The following is a 19,475-nucleotide window of genomic DNA, read 5'->3' as shown; positions in this document are numbered from 1 at the left end:
TATGCTATGTCTAGGTCAATACCTTTACAGGAGCTCCAAAGGTCCTGTAAAGTTACAGCCTGTTATCACCGCTGGCTTCAGCTACCCAGTGCCGTACCTTGTGACCTGATGTAGGAGGGGAGATGAGAGAGCTGAGGGGATGTTTACAGCCACGCGATCCTGGTTTTTGCTGAATATACAGTTCGGCAGGTGGCGTGACTGTCTGGCCTTTCTGACGCGCAGATCGCCCTCTACAGCCATACCGTGAGCACCCACCAACTCACAATCCTGTCCCTGAGTTTGTGCTAAGACAATTTACACAGTACTGTTGTCTCTTGGAACACCATACTGATTTACATTGACTCGCACTTCTAAGTATACAACCTATGTGATGACGTACCTCTCAGTACTGAAATATTGTGGATCAATTATGCCTACTCGTTTCTGTCTTAACTGGAGCAATAAGACAATGTGGAATGAAGCACAACTAAGATTAATAGAAGTATGAACTTTGTATTAAGTCACAAATGAACACCTTGTTCTCTGCAGGTTTTGACCACATCAATAAATAGTGAGTGCGTCAAAAGGCGGATTTCAATCATTCCCTTCGACATGCTCATCACCCGACCATCCTTAACTAAAGCGGCTTTACAGCCTGTTACAACATATGCCATCAGAAGATGGCGGATATTTTGTTTTGAGCATCACTACAGAGAGATTTTACAAGATCGAGGATTGACTTAAAGAATGAACTGAGAGATAAAATATTGTATGTACTTTTGAGTATCCAGCCCCAGTATTGTATTTATAGTACCAAGGTTACATCTGGTATCATCTTTTATGCTATTCACTACAATCTTTTAGGTAAAAAGATGGAATTTTTTATAATAACTTAAAGCCCTACAGCACAGCCAATGTAAATGACATGAAGAAGCAAGCCACAGGTGCATACGTGCCGTGGGTGTCAACAAAGGCTGTAGGAGACTGCTCCTTAAAAGTCGTATTTCTGACGAATTAAAAAAGTCTACTAATCCCAGTCTGTGCAGAGAACTATAGTAAGACTTAGTTATCAGCACAGTGGCATCTATTTTTTTAAAACTTTTGGATTTTGTCAATTTTGTTTGATAAAAACATCTGGTCCTACCACCCGGTCCCTCTGGTCGAAGATTTTCAAGTTTGCGTATGAGCAATGTGAGGTGTGACGGAGCAGTGACGTCTTTACCACTCCACCTGACTGCTAAACCAATCCTATGATATAAATAAATACTACAGTGCTATCTCTACTCTCTCAGCAAGGCACACGTCGATAATGACTATGCTTATTTATTTATCCAGCTGTATTCTAAATAAAATACCAAATTGGAACCCATTAAGTTGCTAGTTATATATTAAGCCAAAGTAATTTCAAGATAATAGAAGTAAAGGTTTCCAGCAATATTGTTAGTTACACAAATTATAATGCATCATGACAGTAACAGCTGAAATTTTCTAACAACAGGTATGACCGTGAGCATATTTACGAGGAGGCTCTTGGCGGATGCAGCACCTGTCATGTGTAGGGCTATATGTCTGTCCATGGTGTGGGGGACTTGGTTAAAATTGACGGGAGATTTACACCGCAGAAGTATTTGGACATTTTGGAGAATTTTTTCTTGTCCTCTCTGCAGGAAACAAATTTCTCCTTCCCCCCTGGACCTATTGTTTTTGTTCATGACCGGTGCCCCATATACACGGCTAGAGTTGTCCAACAGTGGTTTGCTGACCGTGAGAATTTGCAGCTGCTGCATTGGCTTAGTCGGGGGCTGACATGAACCCTTTGGAAAATTTACGGGCGAATATTGAAAACACTTGGGAGCCTGCGAGGGAAAGAACGTCTGCAGAGTTGTCCGCCCACACCAAGGCAGAATGGGAGGTATTTTGGGCCAAACATGATTTCCTCCGCAACCTTGTTAGATCAATGCCCGAAAGACTTAATGATGTTATCAACAAAGAAGGTGGGTATACAGGATACTAAAATGAAGAATTTATGTCAGTGAAAACAAGAAGTTCCAAAAGTTCAGTGTTTAATGTCGACAAACCAAGACAAGTCTGCTGGCACGGTGTTCCTCTGTCGATGATTTCTGATGTCCAAGTCCAACCTCATATCGTCACTTATTAGGACAGCCTTTGTGAAAGCAAAAATCTACCGTAGCCACCTCTCATGAGCTTCGCCTTCACTAGGTCGTCTCTCATACTTCTGAGTGAAAAAATGTAATAAAATTTTGTAAACTTTATTTTCTCTTCAATAATAAGTGGCTTTTATTTTCCGTTACGATAACAATCACTACTTGTTTCATTTCATGTAATAATACAGCTTCCCATACTTCTTTTTATTGCAATATTCCTATCCTCAAAAAATAAGTTTATTATAAGAATAGGTATTATAACTAAGTATTTGTTGGACATCAACCATTAACTGGCACCTGGTCTCCCATGCTATTCTTACTAAGAATTGGTGCGATAAGGTTAAGATCAAGTGTTTCTCTGGCCTCCAACTTTAGATTAAAAATTACCATTTACAGTGCAAAAAATAAAACCGTGTAATACTACTGGAAAAAATGTATTCCTAAATTAAATAATCCCGTCTACTTCCATTACTTTGTAATGCATAAAATAAAATATGATTATATTATGCAACACGCAACTCAAGTACTCCCCCGTCTTTCCCCCTCCCACCCCCACACACACACACACACTGTTACCAGATCATCAGCTGATTCTACGTCTCTGGTCATCTGGCTGGGTGTTCAACGTGGAAGAGTCTGCAACTCATGCTAAACCAATTGTAAACTTGTATGACGATTTTACTAAATAAATATCTATCTATCCAACACAGAACTTCTTACTAAACATCATGGGGAAATATCCCAGAAGCACGAGGCTGAGCCAGACAGCAACAATAGTAGACCGGAAGCTCCAAAACACAAAGCGGTACGGTGGGTCAGCTGAGTGAGGGCTCGTTGGTGCTGCTCTCTCACGCGCCTCTTTGTCTGTTTCAGCTTGGATCAGTGATGATGGACCTGGTAGAACCATAAGATCTTGATTTAATTCACATCTAGTACCTCACAGAAGGAATTGATTAACTTAATAAGGAAGATTTTCTTACAGCATATGTTATAACAATAGGAACAGGTTTTTTTTTTTTATGGGGATTAGCCCACCTGGGCACAGGTCACTGACCCACATCAGGGCCTGGGGAGCAAAAATGTAATAATGATTATTCATAGTAAACAAAATCTATGATAAATAATACAAAATTGAAAATAAACTGGTAAAATAATAATGATGATAATTATAATAATAATAATAAAAACACTGTAGTAGTAGTAATAATAATAATAATAATAATAATACAGTTATAATAAAGAACCATAAAAAAATACAAAAATGAAAAAAAGATCAAGAGTGAGAAACAATACAGTATATGTATGTTGTGTTGTCAAAGTAAGAGAAACAATTGAGACCCTGCAATTGTGTGTAAATGAGGCAGAAAGTCAGATCAGCAACCTGGGACTTGGTCACAATTTTCGTGATGCCATATGGCAGCAGGGTCTACCATTAGACAACACATTATGCTTCCAATATCTTCCCAGGCAGTAGTACCTCCCAGTTTGGTAGCTGCCTACTGCCTACCACTCAATGCACCACGTGTTTAGTGGTGTTTGCAGAAGTAAACATTGAAACTGTGGCCACTCACTGTCAGCCAGGGACTCTCCAGGATCAATAGTGGCTCTCCTCCTGCTGTAGGGGAAGACACCCAGCAGTGCTCCCAGCCAGGCAACAGGTGCCAACAGAGTGGTGATGTTTCTCCCCAGATGCTGGCATGAATCTCCGACACCAAACACAACCATCTGAAATGCCACGATAGTATAATTCTTGTGATTACCAACCCAATCTAATCCCAGCTCCTCTGTTAACTAACACTGGTTTATCTTACCTAAGATTACTTTACTTACCTAACCTTAATTAACCTTACCTAATCTTACTTAACATTATCTAACTTGACTTAACTTTACCTAACAACCTTACCTGACCCAACATATCTTAACCTGATTCAACATTACTTCACCTAAATGAACTTAGGCCAATTAATTCTTACTTTTACTAACATATCATAGCTTACACCTCGCTATTCTAACATAACTTGACCTTACTTTGCCTATCTTAAACCTAACCTAACTACATGGACTGGTACTGTCATGATACAGTATACTGTACTACTTCTGGCATGTACTGTTAGTACCATATTTCAGCATCAGTTATACACAACCTAATGCATTGTCATGATCTCATGATCCAAGTGTTTCATGTTATTAAACAATTTTGTACAGTATTACCCATTAAGTCACATTTTGTTTTCCTTGTCAATTTATTTTAATGTACACTGGACTGTAGTTACATCAATAGTCACTTACTGTTGGCGAGTCACTAGTTAGTGCATGATGACCACAGTCATACATGTTACTTAACATAAAATCAGATGATTCATATTACGCTCAACAGCCATAACACATGTAGCTATAACTTAATTCTTGAGTCCCCCTCTACTAAGACGTCCAGTTTCTGTCCACTTCAGTAGACCAAGACTTCCATTTTCTCTCATGTGTTTCAGATCTCTCGTACAGTGAACCCTTGAAGATCCAGACTAAAAGGGGGGACCACCTGTCCGGAAAAGCTGAGTGTCCAAATCTTTCAGCGAATGTACTAAATGTACAAAATCGATATAATGATATAAAAAACACCCAAAAATACAGTACATATTATCCTGACTACTGGGGTTGGTTATACAGATTTTTTCCTGTGAAATAGCCATAATTTTGAGCAACATATTACTGTACTCACTTTGTACTCAAATGTACTACACTTTAGGACAATTTTTTTTATCTCTTATGCAAACTACAGTAATCCTGTGTTTTTTGCGGGAATTACGTTCCTGAAACCCCCGTGAAAAGCCCAAACCGCGAATACTCTTTAAAGAATCACTGTACCTGTGACCACCAAACAGCTCAGGTAGGTCATGCACTTAACCACACCATGCTCTCCACTCACGGCCCATTGGTCACACTGATCACTGGTGCACTGTAATGGCATTTGCTAACATCATTATTTGAAACTAATCATATTGTAGTGTAATACTAGAAAAACGTAAACACAGTTATATACAAAAAAATTTTATTTACAAGAAAATAAAAAAAATTATATTTCGCTGAGGTCGGCAACACCCGCATTGCCAGCCTCTCCCTGCTGTCCCGGCGCCTGCCCGCCCTCACGCAGTCACGCCAGCCAGCCAGTCCTCTTCCACCCACATTCCTCCACTTGAAGACTTGTATTCTGACAAAAGACACAAATGAATTGTCAGTCTTCACCACATCTCGAGCCATAGCTCATACCACCTCTGAGCTTGTCCAATAAAACTGTTTTTTCGGTAGGCACGTGTGGACTGAGGCTTCTCGGAGCAGCAGGTGTCTGAGGTGGGAAAGGGTGGCGTCTGTTTGCCGCACCGCACAGGGGAATATCGAAAATGGCACGAAATTAAAAAAAAAAAATTTAAAGGATATTTTATATATACAGGTGTATAATTTTTTCGTAAAAAAAAACGTGAATGGTCAGAACCGCGATAAAAACCCCTCAAAAAACACGGGATTACCGTATGTGATGTCTCCATTCAAATTATTTGCTACCCTGCAAGGATTCCAGCAATGCAAGTTATATTCTGTGACATTTTATAAGACAAAAACTTTAAGCCTAAAACCACCTTCAACCCTTGGAAGAGGGAAGTGAGGTGTTGACAGCCAAGAGGAGGGGAGGAGGGGGGGATGAGGTTGAGGTGAAGTATTGACCACCCGGCAGGGAGATTACCCAGTGTGTAGTTATCAGTCATATACTGTAGAGGGAGTTTAAGTTTTTTGCTTATAAAATGTCACTGAATTGACTTGGCAGAATATAACTTACATTGCTGGAGTTCTTGTAAAACAGTGATTAATTTGAATATAAACATGCTATAGTTTGCACTAGACATAAAACTAAAGTAGAGTAGTACAGGTTTGCCCTTTGGACAATTATTTCTTTTACTTTTTTCACAATATTTATTTAGTATGGTGTGTGCATGTAAATGAGTAAAAATAAATTAAGAAAGTTATGTATATTTACCCATAAATACGAGTCAAAAAACTTGTACAGGATACTTAAATGTATTACACTAAAGGACTAAAATTTTATCTCTTGTGCAAAATATATGATGAGTACATTCAAATTGTAAGCGCCTTCCGGGCGTTTAAAGGTTAATCAGACTCTTCACGTTAAACTTGAACGTTATAATTCGGTCAAACCTGTTGAATACAATTCATTTTAGTATTTCAAATAAATTATACATAGGCAATCATACATAAATGTTTAAACCAATAGTGGGGTATGCTATAACGAACGGATTCTACTACGAATATTCCTATAATAAACGGTTTTACCTATAAAATTGAGAATGCTACAACGAACGAAATTCCTACAACGAACAGTAATTTTTTATTTTTTATTTTTTTACTAATTTAGTTTTTTATTACAAATATTAATGATACTCTTTATTTCAGGGGTTTAGATGCATATTTATGCACTTTTTTACAATTTTTACAATTTCATATTATATTTTTCAGTGTTAAGTGGTTGTATTTGGTAGCCTGGAACGGATTAACCCTATAACGAACGAATGCTATAACGAACAAGGTTCTAGAACCAATTAGATTCGTTATAGCATACCCCACTGTATATATTTACATAACAATCATAGCTATGTAATTAGTCTAATCTTAACACTTACAATGAGTACTTAATTTGCCATATTTTTATGTTGTCACAATGATAAACGATGCAATGGACACAGTCTACCTGTGTACACAATAAGTACAAGTTAAACTTATGTGTTGAAAGTCTCAGGAGAAACAGGTTAGGTGTTGGCTCTATGATGGGGATAGCTACAGTGGCAGACTGGCGGTGCCCTGCCGGGCGTCACATGTCCAGCCCGGCTGGCCAGACTTGCTGCGTCAGGCGTGTTATACGCAAACAAGCTCCCCTTACACCACACAACACCTCAACCTACTCTGGGTCTCTCCATCTCCACCATCTCAATACTCTGTATCCTGTATACTCATTATAGGTACTGCTTGAGTTAACACAAATTATTCGCTGTCTTGCAAGGATTCCAGCAATGCAAATTACATTATGCTAAATTTAGTCTGTGACATTTTACAAGATCAAAATTTTAAGCCTAAAACTATCTTCACCCTGTTTTGGAAATGCTTCTTAGGAAGGCTTCTTAGTCCAGAGCCCCAAATTCTTTGCCTGTATTTTCCGAAAACCAGATTTGTCGGGTCCAGATCTTCGTGTATTCAATTTTACGAATGAATGTGTATGTGTTACTGTAAGTTAGATATACCTGCATACAGCTGAAACATTCAAGATCCATTAAGAGTGATGTTGAAAGCTTCAACTGTATTTACTTTTAGTAAAATTGTCAAGTAAGTCGAGTGTTTTCCAAGGTGTAAAAATCCTATTCCCGCCCTGTGAGACATACAAGAGTTCCATTCACCACTTAAGTTAGATTGTTTTAATTAACAATCATCAGAGAATCTGATGACTGTCTTAAAATTATTGTTATTTTTGTATTTAAGAAACTTATTTCTCTTGAGAGCAGAACCTGTCAACTGTAGAAAACTTTGAAGTGTAACCTATACTCTTGGGAAGAACAGATGTTGTGGTCAGAGGCTCTGCCCACAATGTGATTGCCAGCCTGTGCACTTGATATTAATTTAATTCTTGCACTGCAAAGCTCGAACTCTGATTTGATTACAAAAGTTTAATCATCGAAAATTACTGTATAATAAGCGCATAGCTTAATTTTCACAGCCTGAGGTGTACTGTAACTGAGAACAATGAATAAAGTATCTGGGGTAACTCAGGGTGCATAAAAAGAGGCACATAGTTTGAAAAGTTTTTTCTGACTGCTGCTCTCCCACGTAACAGGTATGTACAGTCAGTCAAAGATCCATCGACCCCATCCTGGTTTTCGTACTCGCAATTTTACCCGGCAATACTTAGTGAAGGGAGGCTGTATGTAATGGGGATTGTGATTTCCGGCTGTATCACTGTCAAGATAAATATTAAACAAACCAAAGGTTGCATTTGATAATAATAAACTATTCATCCTTATTTAAGACCATGAAAAGTTTCCATATGTTCGTATATTTGCTTAAATAATGAAAAAATTATATTAATGAATTGGCAACGCAACTACATCCAAGACCGCCACAAGATTTTCACATCAAATTTCAAGAATAAATGTTCCACATTTATTCTTGAGTGTTTCATGGAGGTATTAATTGCCTTTACAATGTGAGCTTTACATAATATAATTTGATGGAATGACACCCTGTAATAGACTCACTTGTCAGTTGCAACATAGTATCCTCCTATATTCTAGTTACTAGTCTGTGCAATAATAATAATAATAATATTATTAATAATAATAATAATAATAATAATAATAATAATAATAATTAATGGTTTATTGGAAGAACATGGCAGTCGGAAGGCTGAAAATATACAGTTACATAATTGGGGAATGGGCCTCTTGATTGACAAATAATATACAGTATAATCTGCATTTACGCGGTCAATTGAACACGTGGAGGCCCGCATAAAACGAGAAATGCGTAAATGAAATAACAGAACATATGGGATTAATTGAAATAGAGACTGGGCCGACCCCCAAACTCCACTTTTTCCGACACAATACGTACGTTGTAGTAAAAATAACATCTTAATTTTATGATGGTATGTACACACAATTAATATTTAAGAGAAATATCAATAATATTAGGTTTTTTAACACTTACGTTAGTAGAAAAGCTGGGTCAGCACACGTGGATGGCGGCTGGTTCCGAGGCAGAGGGCAGATTAGTTGCCCTCCGGTGAATCACTTTCACTACTCGCAGAGGTTTGCAGGGCCTCCCAGACAAACCTCTCAAAGTCCATATCCTCACTGTCAATATCACTAGCACTGACTTGGGCTGGTTGTGGTTGTGGTGGGTTGCGGGCAAGGAAGTCCTCAATACTACGATGACGACTAGCATTGATGTTGTCGAGATAAATCTGGATATACGGCTCCATAACTTTCGTCAGATGGTTATTAGACACTTCATACCGATGCTTGTCTGGGTCGTTGTCAAGGATGAGCTTAAGTTTCTCCCCCAACTCGATGATTTCCTTCACATTATCATGGCTTGGTCCAAGTAATTGAATGTTTTTCTCTGGTGGTGGGGGTCCCGCGGAAGCCATTGAGTTGTGAGGGGAATAGCGGGCACAAGAGAGAACTGTATACGTGGACTGAGAACAATGAGACAGGCCCTGCTAGGTCAGCGCCTTCTACCCTCTGGTGGCAGTGAAACGGCTGGTTAACTCCAAGTTAACCAGGTTGGTTCACATATTTTATATTGGGCTTTAGTAACGAAACTCAATTGAAGTTTCTTGTTTTATTAAAAAGTATTATGTATATAATTCCTGAGTGTAGATCAACCGTAAGTTCCACTATCTATGAGTGTGGTGAGAAAGGGACGGCGTCTATGTAAATACAGTAGACGTGAATCAATGTCCGTTTGATATTAAGTGGTGAGTGAAACTCTGAGTAGTGACCCATCGAGGGAGAGCGGAATAGACGCGTCGTCCTCCCTCGAGGGAAGACGGAGCCATCCACTGAGGCTCTCAAATAACGTCTTCCTCTAGTCAAGGATATCAAACTACTGCTTGCTTTAGGTGGCCAAAGAGCCGGCTACTTATGCATTTACTCAGCATAGTATGACGCAGCTTCCCGTGGGCACACCGTATCACGTGCATTGAACATGTCACCTCATAGCCAGTGGAAAGTTACAGGGGATGACTCAGTATATAAATCAAATGTAATTAACCCATTTATATAATTCTTATGTTTATGAAACAAGGGCCATTACATCGCTCAGTCACCTACCCTCCGAGCTCCGTGAGGACTAACTAAACTCACAAATAAACATCCTATACATAAGCCTAACCATGTTACAAACATATGTGTAAACACTAAGCTGGGGACTCTACAACCGTAGGGTTTTCCTCAACTACAGGGGTCTTAGACTTAAGTGTCTTACTGGCTAGTATCTCATGTACAAAAAAAATTGGATGATTCTGACTTAAAACACAAACATTACTGCCAATATCAAAAGCAATATGGCAGAAATAATCTTCGTCTACTTCGTGTTTAAGAATTCATCTTCTTAGCAATGTACAACTTTTGCTACGGTAATCATGCTGGGAAAGTGAGGGTGTGAGGTCTTGGGTTAGCTCTAACACATTATCCGCCTTCCTTTGAGCGGGAATGGCGGACAACGCTTTCGACCTAGCGGTGAGCAATGGTACTGAGTTGTAAAGGGTTCAACACGGCATGGCTGAAAATTTACAGTCTGTGATACTTTTGTAGAACTATCATATTTTTATTTTAAGAAGATGTGTCTTTGACATCATTAAAATATGTAGTTTGAAAATTATGAACATTCTTATCCTCCCTGGGATCAAAAGAAAATGTCCACATTTTCTATGTCTAATAAATACTGGGAATTATTTCACATCAGTATAAACTAACATAAGTAAGCACTTACAACAATGACATAACCTATCGATGTCCTATCAATGTGGAGTTATGTCTCGAACATGTAAATGTGTGTATATATTTAATGTATACCTAGATACTACCTATTCCTTATAGGCTTGATTGAAAAATCCTTCTAGAATTTCTTGACAATGTGAAATTGTTGCTGCAATCCCGTAGACTTGTGCATGTCACTCACAGCTGATTCCAAGGTCCGGTGACTGGGTCAATGTTCACGAAAATCATGAGTACAGCAAACTACCGCTCCTCGTTACACTAGGTCATCCACCACACCATACCTCAGAATGCCAAGACCATCTCTCAGACCGGAGATGTGTCATCACTAGTGGGGGGTACTGGGGTGCTGGTAACTGGGGGTGTCTCACGCCACACGAAAGAATTTTGTTGACAGGATGTTGATTGATGAGTAGTCACAACAACTGCAGTCACGTCCTGTCACACCCTGGGCAGTGAACGAATCATTTGCAGAAACTAATGTTCACTTCAGCTCACAGGATTGTTGCCATAATTCAGCAACTTTTAATAACTCAGTATTGATTATGGACATAAACTCAACGTGTAGCAGATGTAACAAGTTCATCTTCCTTTGTAGTAGTAAATGTAACACATATAACAATATCTTTGATTGCTAATTCATATTCACACTTACGTTTTTTATATACATATCTTCTTCTAAACCAGTATGGCACAGTAATGGGGAGAACATAATTCCTCTACCTTTACCAACTGTGTATATGGTGAGATGACTGTTAGTTGTAACAATCACTTGAGAAGTTATAGAGTCTCACTGTGTATAAAGTATTTTACTCTTTAAATACCTAGTACAGGAGTTAGGGCATCTGTATAGAAAACGTGATCCGTCCAGCTGCTATCTGTTGTGGGGTGGGTGTATGCGTGTGGGTGACGTCAATCTTCCCTCCCACTGTAGGCTATGCGCTGATACGATGTCGCCTCCACTGAATGTCAAATCTTCTGCAATCCTGTATATATGGGGGACTGTCTGATGACACCGGAAATACTACAATCAACGATCGCGAAACCACAACAGCTGTACAGACAGAATGAGAAACACTCGTGAAATAACGTCTCAATACGGGATATAGTCTCAACACTCGGATTGTTTGTAGTAATATGTCACTGTTTTTTGTTTTTCTTGTTTTCACAAAACTTTAGACGTCTTGGTATGTAGACTGATAAGCATCCGTCACCACCGTTGCTGCAATTCCTGATGTGTAAATCACCGTATCTTCCGCTATCTATGAGCGTGAAGAGAGAGGGACAGAGTCTATGTAACTAGACATGAATCAACGTCCGTTCGATGTAAGTTAGTGAGTGTTACTCTGAGTAGTGACCCATCGAGGGAGAATGGAATAGACGCGTCGCTCTCCTTCAAGGGATGACGGAGCCATCCACTGCGGCTCTCAAATAACGTCTTCCTCTAGTCAAGGATATCAAACTGCTGTTCGCTTTAGGTGGCCAGAGAGCCGGCTACTTATGCCTTTACTCAGCATAGTATGACGCAGCTTCCCGTGGGCACACAGTATCACGTGCATTGAACATGTCACCTCATAGCCAGTGGAAAGTTACAGGGGATGACTCAGTATATAAATCAAATGTAATTAACCCATTTATATAATTGTTATGTTTATGAAACAAGGGCCATTACAGCAGGGCACGTCATGTTACATTAGACCAATCACAGCTAGCGGCGGAGGGAATGCATGGGTGGTAAGGATGCGTAACCCAATCACAGTCTGATAAGTCAATGATGTCAGCGATAACGTAAGAGCGACCTAATGCGCACCACTCACCGTGCCGCTTCCCGCGTATGGTCAAGAATGGACCGCGTGGATAAAAAATGGACCGCCGATCTGGACCTCTCCAGCCGCTCACTGCATAAATGACCAAATTTACTGCATAATTAAAGCATTTTTATTCTGGCAAGGCACCGCGTAAATGACCAAACGCATACACAAAAACCGCGTAAATGCAGACTATAATTTTTTTTTTTTTTATTGGGCACTACCCTACATCCTTGTGTAAGGTGATGCGCAGAAGCGTTTACAGTGCCCAACAGGAAAGCATGCTAAGTTCATGCTTGCCTTTATGTCTCATGAGTTAAGGGCGTAGAAGCCTGAAGAATCAAGGGCATAGAAGCCTGAAGAGTCAATGGTTTATGTCATCAAGTTATTGGAAGCTCCAACAACTTGTCCCTGAATATGAATTCGCAACTTTCGATTTACACCAGGTACCTACTTTACTGCTAGGTGAACAGGGACTAATGGGGGCTAGGACGTATGTCCAAACAACTTCCACCGGCCCGGCAATCAAACCCGTGACATCTCGTTTGCGAAGGCAAGAGCGGTACCACTCTACCACCAGCACCCCCACACAGACTATACTGTACAAGTAACATATGTGATACAAATATGATATATAATAACTAGGTGGGGAGAAGCTCATACTGCAGGGCATTTCAATATAATAACAGTGCAAAAAGGTAAGACTAACTGGGAGTGAATACACTGGTTGATTACAAGTTATTGATAATTTTTACAATGGTTGGGACTGGGCTGTTCTTATAGCGATCAATACATGCTCGTATGGGCTGGATGCGGTTGTGGTATCAAACAGAAATTTGCGGACGAGGGATCTCAGGTGGTAGTAGGAGCTGGTGTCGAGGATGGTGCAGAAGCTTCTCACCAAATTTGCAGATGAGGTCATGGTGATGGTCAGAGAGAGCCGAGAGGGTCAGTGAGAGTATGTGTGTGTGTACTAATAATAACAATGACACTAATGCCAGTAGCAATATGATTTAAAAAAAAAGAAAAAGTGAGGAACTAAAATCCTGCATAATAGCTAAGAGCTATACATCCCTTTTCTGAGTCTGTCTCTCTGTCTCACTCACTATCTCTCTCCCTCTCTCTCTGTCTGTTTGTCTGTCTCCTTTTCTCAATCTCTATCAATGAGTTATTAAAAATAATACCATCAAATGTAGTTAGTAGAAGACCAAAATGACCAGTTCGGTGTTTTCCCTTCACATATCCGGGCGGCGCTGGTGCAGGGATACCACATGCCATTATTGTGTCAGTTGGGTTTATTACATAGTGTCTGTCCACTAATTTAAGGAAAATTACAATTATGTAATGCTCACATTGTAAAGACAATTAATTTCCTCACGAAATACTCAAGGTTAAATTTGGAACATGTATTCTTGAAAGTTGATGTTAGAATCTTGTGGGCAACAGCAGTTGTATTGACAATTCTTTTTTCTTTTTTTCATAATTTAGGCAAATATATGAACATGTGGATAATTGTCATGATCTTAAATAACGACGAATGTTTTATTATTATAAAAATGTTACATTTGATTGTTTAATATTTATTCTGAAAGTAATAGAGCAAAAAATAGGTCTGCCAATCCGAATTCCCATTACATACAGCCTCCCTTCACCAAGTATTACCAGGTAAAATTGCGTGCACGGAAGCCAGGGTGGGGGTCAATAGATCTTTGGCTGACTGCACATAGTGCCTCACACTGCCATGTTAAGTGAATTTAACTCGGTTGAACTTTGTTGAATACATCGGTGTTCCTGTTTATAGTAGCTAAACGTCTTATGGGCCAAATGATAATAAAGCGTAACTGAGCGTCTTCTGTGTTGAGTGATCCAATGCATTCCTTGGCCAGACGTATGTTAATATTTTGCATTTTGTGTTGCTGCTGTCGGTAGCTGCCTACAGGCAAGATGTCCGAGGCAGGATGTCTTTAATACAGCCAGATTAATATCTGAGTGGCATGCGCCAGGGAGAGAGAGTGCAGGGTCGCAGAGTCGCTCTCAAGCCCAACTCCAGCCGCAGCCCAGAGTGTAGCCGAGCGGCTTTGTTTTGAACATTAGTGGCGTAATATTATTGTACTCATCATAACTTATGTGCTAATGTTTATTGTGTACTTTATTGTTGATGGGTTATCAGGAATACAATTGTCACCAGTATTACTTTTACTTTTACTTTTATCCTCTTCGCCACTGATCGGCTTGTTAGCCGCTTGGGCGATCGGTCACGACTCTTTTCCTTTATATTCTTCACCAAAAGGTCGGCTCGCTAGCCGCCCGGGCGATCGGTCACGTCTCTGTCACGCACTGTTGGCAAATACTGGGCATGCACCGGCTCCTGAATGTACCTGAACCCGCTCCAGTGTTGGTCAAGTCTTCTCTTGAAAGAGCTCACACTCGGTGCCGTCACAACACTCTCTGGTAGATTGTTCCAAGAGTTTACAACCCTCACTCCGAAAAAGTTTGCCCTCACGGTTTTCCGGACTTGCGGCTTCTTCAATCTTGAGCTGTGACCCCTTGTGGGGCGAGCGTCCGCCAGCTCCAAGTAAGGACACTCAACTGAGTAGTGCCCCCTGAGATGCTTATAAACCTCAACTAGGTCCCCCCTTGCCCGTCTGTAGTATAAGCTAGGCAAGTTCAGGCGCTCCAATCTCGCAGGGTAGCTGAGATGCCGAAGTGCAGGCACCAGCTTGGTGGCCCTCCTTTGAACATTTTCAACCAACTGACAGTCCCTAGCATATCTCGGGGACCAGATGGGGTGACAGTACTCCAGATGGGGAAGCACTTCACTCCTGAAGATCGTCACGAGGGACGGACCGTCTAGATATCTGAACGACCTTCTTATAAGACCCAATAATTTATTTGCCTGATTTACCTTCTTCTCACAATGGCCCGAGAACTTCAGCTCATTGTCAACATACACACCTAGGTCCTTCTCACACACAGTCTCAACTAGTGCATTTTCTTCATCCCGTTGGGACATATGGTACGCCTCCTTACCGTTGGTACGCCCCAGGTGCATCCTCTTACACTTCGTGACATTGAATCTCAGCAGCCATTCCTTCGACCATTCCTGGAGCCCACAGAGGTCCTTCTGCAGCTCTTCACAGTCCGCTTGGTTCTTAATTTCCCGAAATAACTTGGCGTCATCGGCAAACATTTGTATGGAGGAGTGTACAACGTCAGGCATATCATTTATGAAACAAACAAACAACAGCGGGCCCAATACACTACCCTGCGGTACCCCACTTGTTACAGGTACAGATGACGATTTCGTGCCATTAATCACCACACATTGCTTGCGGTCATGTAGAAAGTCTTCTATCCACGCTAGGACATTTCCCCGAATTCCGTACCCTTCCAGTTTGATTTTCAGCCTTTCGTGGGGTACACTGTCGAAAGCCTTGGCAAAATCTAGGTAAATATTGTCGATATTACCACCCCGTTCTAGAATATGGGTCCAAATATCCAATACCTTGAGCAATTGTGTCAAGCAAGAGCGCCCCGGCATAAAACCGTGTTGGCAATCTTTTACAAGGTTGTTTCGTAGTAGATGTTCCATCGCTGCATCTCTGATAATACTCTCAAGTACTTTACATATTATGCTGGTCAGGCTCACCGGTCTATAGTTGTTCGTGGAGTGCCTATCGCCCTTCTTGAAGATAGGACTCACATAAGCCACTTTCCATTCACTGGGGACCATTTGTTCATCCAGGCATTTACAAAACAGAATCTTCAGGGGCTCTGCAAGCTCGTTGCACAGCTCCCTTAGCACTCTAGGATGCACCATGTCAGGTCCAGGACTCTTATGGACCTTTAGCCTGGACAGTTTATTTCTAATACCCTCTTCTGTGAACACAATGTGGGTCAGTGCTGTGTCGAACCGTCTGTCCTCAAACGCAGGAAGGTTAGTTGCATATTAGAGTTTGTTATATGATGCGAGTAGACCAGCTGTACTCACAGTTGATAAGTGCTGGTGTACGTTTCCATGTTCAGGTAATGACATGATGCTCTAAGTAATAACAGCACTATGCGCTATTGACAAGTTTTGAGTGTGACCATCACTCTAGTATCACTGTTGTGTAATAATACCCTTAAGGAGGTATAATTATTGAATGTTGTAACGGATTATTGAAGATCTATTTTGCTACTTATAAAGTACGACCAATTGGTCAGTTTTGTGTTGTCTTAGTGTTACAGTAACATGATCAGTCATTGAACCTAAGTTTTATTGTTGCGAGTGAAGGTTCAAATTATAACAGTGTGACAATTGCCATCTACCACACTACCACTTTAAGTGAGAGGTTAATTGTAGATGTTACATTCTAAAGAAAGCCTGAGTGGTGGCATCTCTAAGATATATGTATAGCAAGTACATGTATGTGTAAGAATAGACAAGGAAGTGGTTCTCCCAGGTTAATCCACAGAATAGAATACAGGATATAACTTAGTAAATCTGAGAATAAAAGGAAGCAAGAGGAAATAAAAAAGTAAATGTATTGAAAGAAATACAAAAAGTACTGAGAAAGACTTAATAAACGAGACATAGCCAGAAAGGCAATTCCTAACATTAATAAGTTACCCTCTTACAAGTGTATTACAGGTTCATAACAGGGTCCAATACTGTAATGTTCTAGGAACCTCTATACATGTGTAAGTTCTAGTAAAAAACTATTACATTATAATGTAGTGTATCTATGGATGTAGAGCTCAGTATTATGTCATGTTTGAAAGTCGGAGTTTAAACATGTACAAAGATTTAGATGCCCCATGAATGTATGGTAATTGTATTAAATTTCAGGGTCAACAGTAGTTGTGAGGCCTGAAGACACATTATACATACACAGAGATTCCAAACACTATATCATGTCAACTTCAAACCTCCTAAATAATACATCAACAGTACAGCATACATATGTGCAATATTTAAATGAATAATAAGCAAACACTTTTCCAAGTACAATATAATTAAAATTAAACAAGCCTATAGTATCCAAATCAATTACCATACATTACACCAGATACCTTTATTGCTATTACTGTGCTGTAGGTCACACCCTTGCTCACAAAATGTTGCTGGTCAACCTCCCAGACATAATGTGAGCAAACAAACTTAGATCTAAGAATTACTGTACCTTTCTGGGCTGCTGGAGGTCCAGTAATGTAGGAGCCCCAGGTCCTCAGTAATATGCAGACAAAAAAGGTTCCTCTCTGTAACGGGTACACACTAAAAGTATAGCAGCAAGTATGTACTGTACACTACCACAAGTACTGCCTACTTTATCATCAATATGGGCCACACCTCCGCCATTATAACTTCTACAAATAACTACTTAATTTTATGAACCCAATTTTCATAAGTGACAACCATTATTGGGAAGAGTCAACACACAAGCTTTCTAACCAAATTGCTTCTCATTATCATTATTGGACAAGTGCAATGAATAAGTTATGTAATAAAGGATATATTGATTGACCGACCTAACCACTCCACTGTACCACTTGTCAGCTCAGTCCCACACAGCTCTCATATATATATATATATATATATATATATATATATATATATATATATATATATATATATATATATATATATATATATATATATATATATATATATATATATATATATATATATATATATATATATATATATATATATAAATATATATATATATATATAAATATATATATATATATGTATATATATATATATATATATATATATATATATATATATATATATATATATATATATATATATGCAAGTAAATCACTGTAGGTGCGCGTGATCTAGGTATATGCTGATAACCACAAGGAAAGAAGACAACACGAAGTTCCCAAGCGCTTTCGTGTAATTCACATCTTCAGGGGTGAGTACAGACTAGAGAGAGTAATACAAATCAAGGTGTATATATACAGAGGAGGGTGAGACCAGGTCCACAATGGTCAGGTATTAGGTAATGACCCTACCAATCTTTAAATAGCACACAACGGTTGGTGGTCAGGTCAGATGGTCAAGTGACCATATATATATATATATATATATATATATATATATATATATATATATATATATATATATATATATATATATATATATATATATATATATATATATATATATATATATATATATATATATATATATATATATATATATATATATATATATATATATATATATATATATTATGTATATATATATACATATATATATATATATATATATATATATATATGGTTATTGGTTGGTTATTACATATATATATATATATATATATATATACATACATATATATATATTAGTTAAATCTTAACGCGTCAATTGAACCCACAGGGTACCGCTATATGTGAAAAACCGCTATGAACAACAGAACATATGGGATTAATTCCAATAGAGACTGGCCCACCCCCAAACTCCACTTTTTGATGACACACAACTATGTTGTAGTAAAAATATTATCTTAACTTTATGATGGTATGCACACACACACAATTAAGAGAAATATCAATAATACAGTGACCCCTCGTTTAACTAACACCTCGGTTAACGTAATTTCGATTAACGAACTGCCTTCCATAAGGATCTTCAATTCGGTTAACGAAAAAAAATTCGCTTAACGAACTTCTTACGAACCGACCTCAACATGTTTTCGCTTGCACTGACCGGGCAACCAGCTTTAGTATCAGTCCGCCAATACATTAATCGGTTCTAGGGCTTAAATTCCTTACTATTTTTGTAAATATCAAGAAGTTTATACTATTCAATAATTTTAAAAGTTTAATATTCAATTTTTTAGTCATTTTAACAATTATTGAACAAAATTGAAGGTAAAGTGACTAGTTTAATGCGCGGCATCCAGCCTCTTAACACAGCAAACAGGCGTCAGTCTCTCTCTGTTTTCACTGGAGGTAACATCTTGCTTGAGACTCTC

At 39.0% G+C, this 19,475-nt stretch overlaps 1 protein-coding gene across 2 annotated transcripts in view; it reads right to left on the bottom strand.

Moving 5' to 3' along the window:
• Positions 1–19,475, bottom strand: part of LOC121863616 — a 63,508-nt gene that overhangs the window by 21,605 nt on the left and 22,428 nt on the right. Inside the window, exons 2-4 of one of the 2 annotated variants that reach the window (XM_042362354.1) lie at positions 17,670–17,745; positions 3,716–3,869; positions 2,865–3,038 (exon numbers count right to left, since the gene is read on the bottom strand). In XM_042362354.1, coding sequence (XP_042218288.1) covers positions 2,865–3,038; positions 3,716–3,869 — 328 coding nt within the window. In that variant the 5' untranslated portion in view covers positions 17,670–17,745. The remainder of the gene's footprint in view (positions 1–2,864; positions 3,039–3,715; positions 3,870–17,669; positions 17,746–19,475) is intronic. The other variant, XM_042362355.1, reaches the window with a different exon arrangement.

This window comes from Homarus americanus, unplaced genomic scaffold, assembly GCF_018991925.1.
Source record: "Homarus americanus isolate GMGI-L3 unplaced genomic scaffold, GMGI_Hamer_2.0 scaffold41366, whole genome shotgun sequence".
In the NCBI taxonomy this organism is placed as follows: Eukaryota; Metazoa; Arthropoda; class Malacostraca; order Decapoda; family Nephropidae; genus Homarus; species Homarus americanus.
Note: the sequence above shows the minus strand (reverse complement) of the source record. Positions and strands in the feature narration are given on the sequence as shown.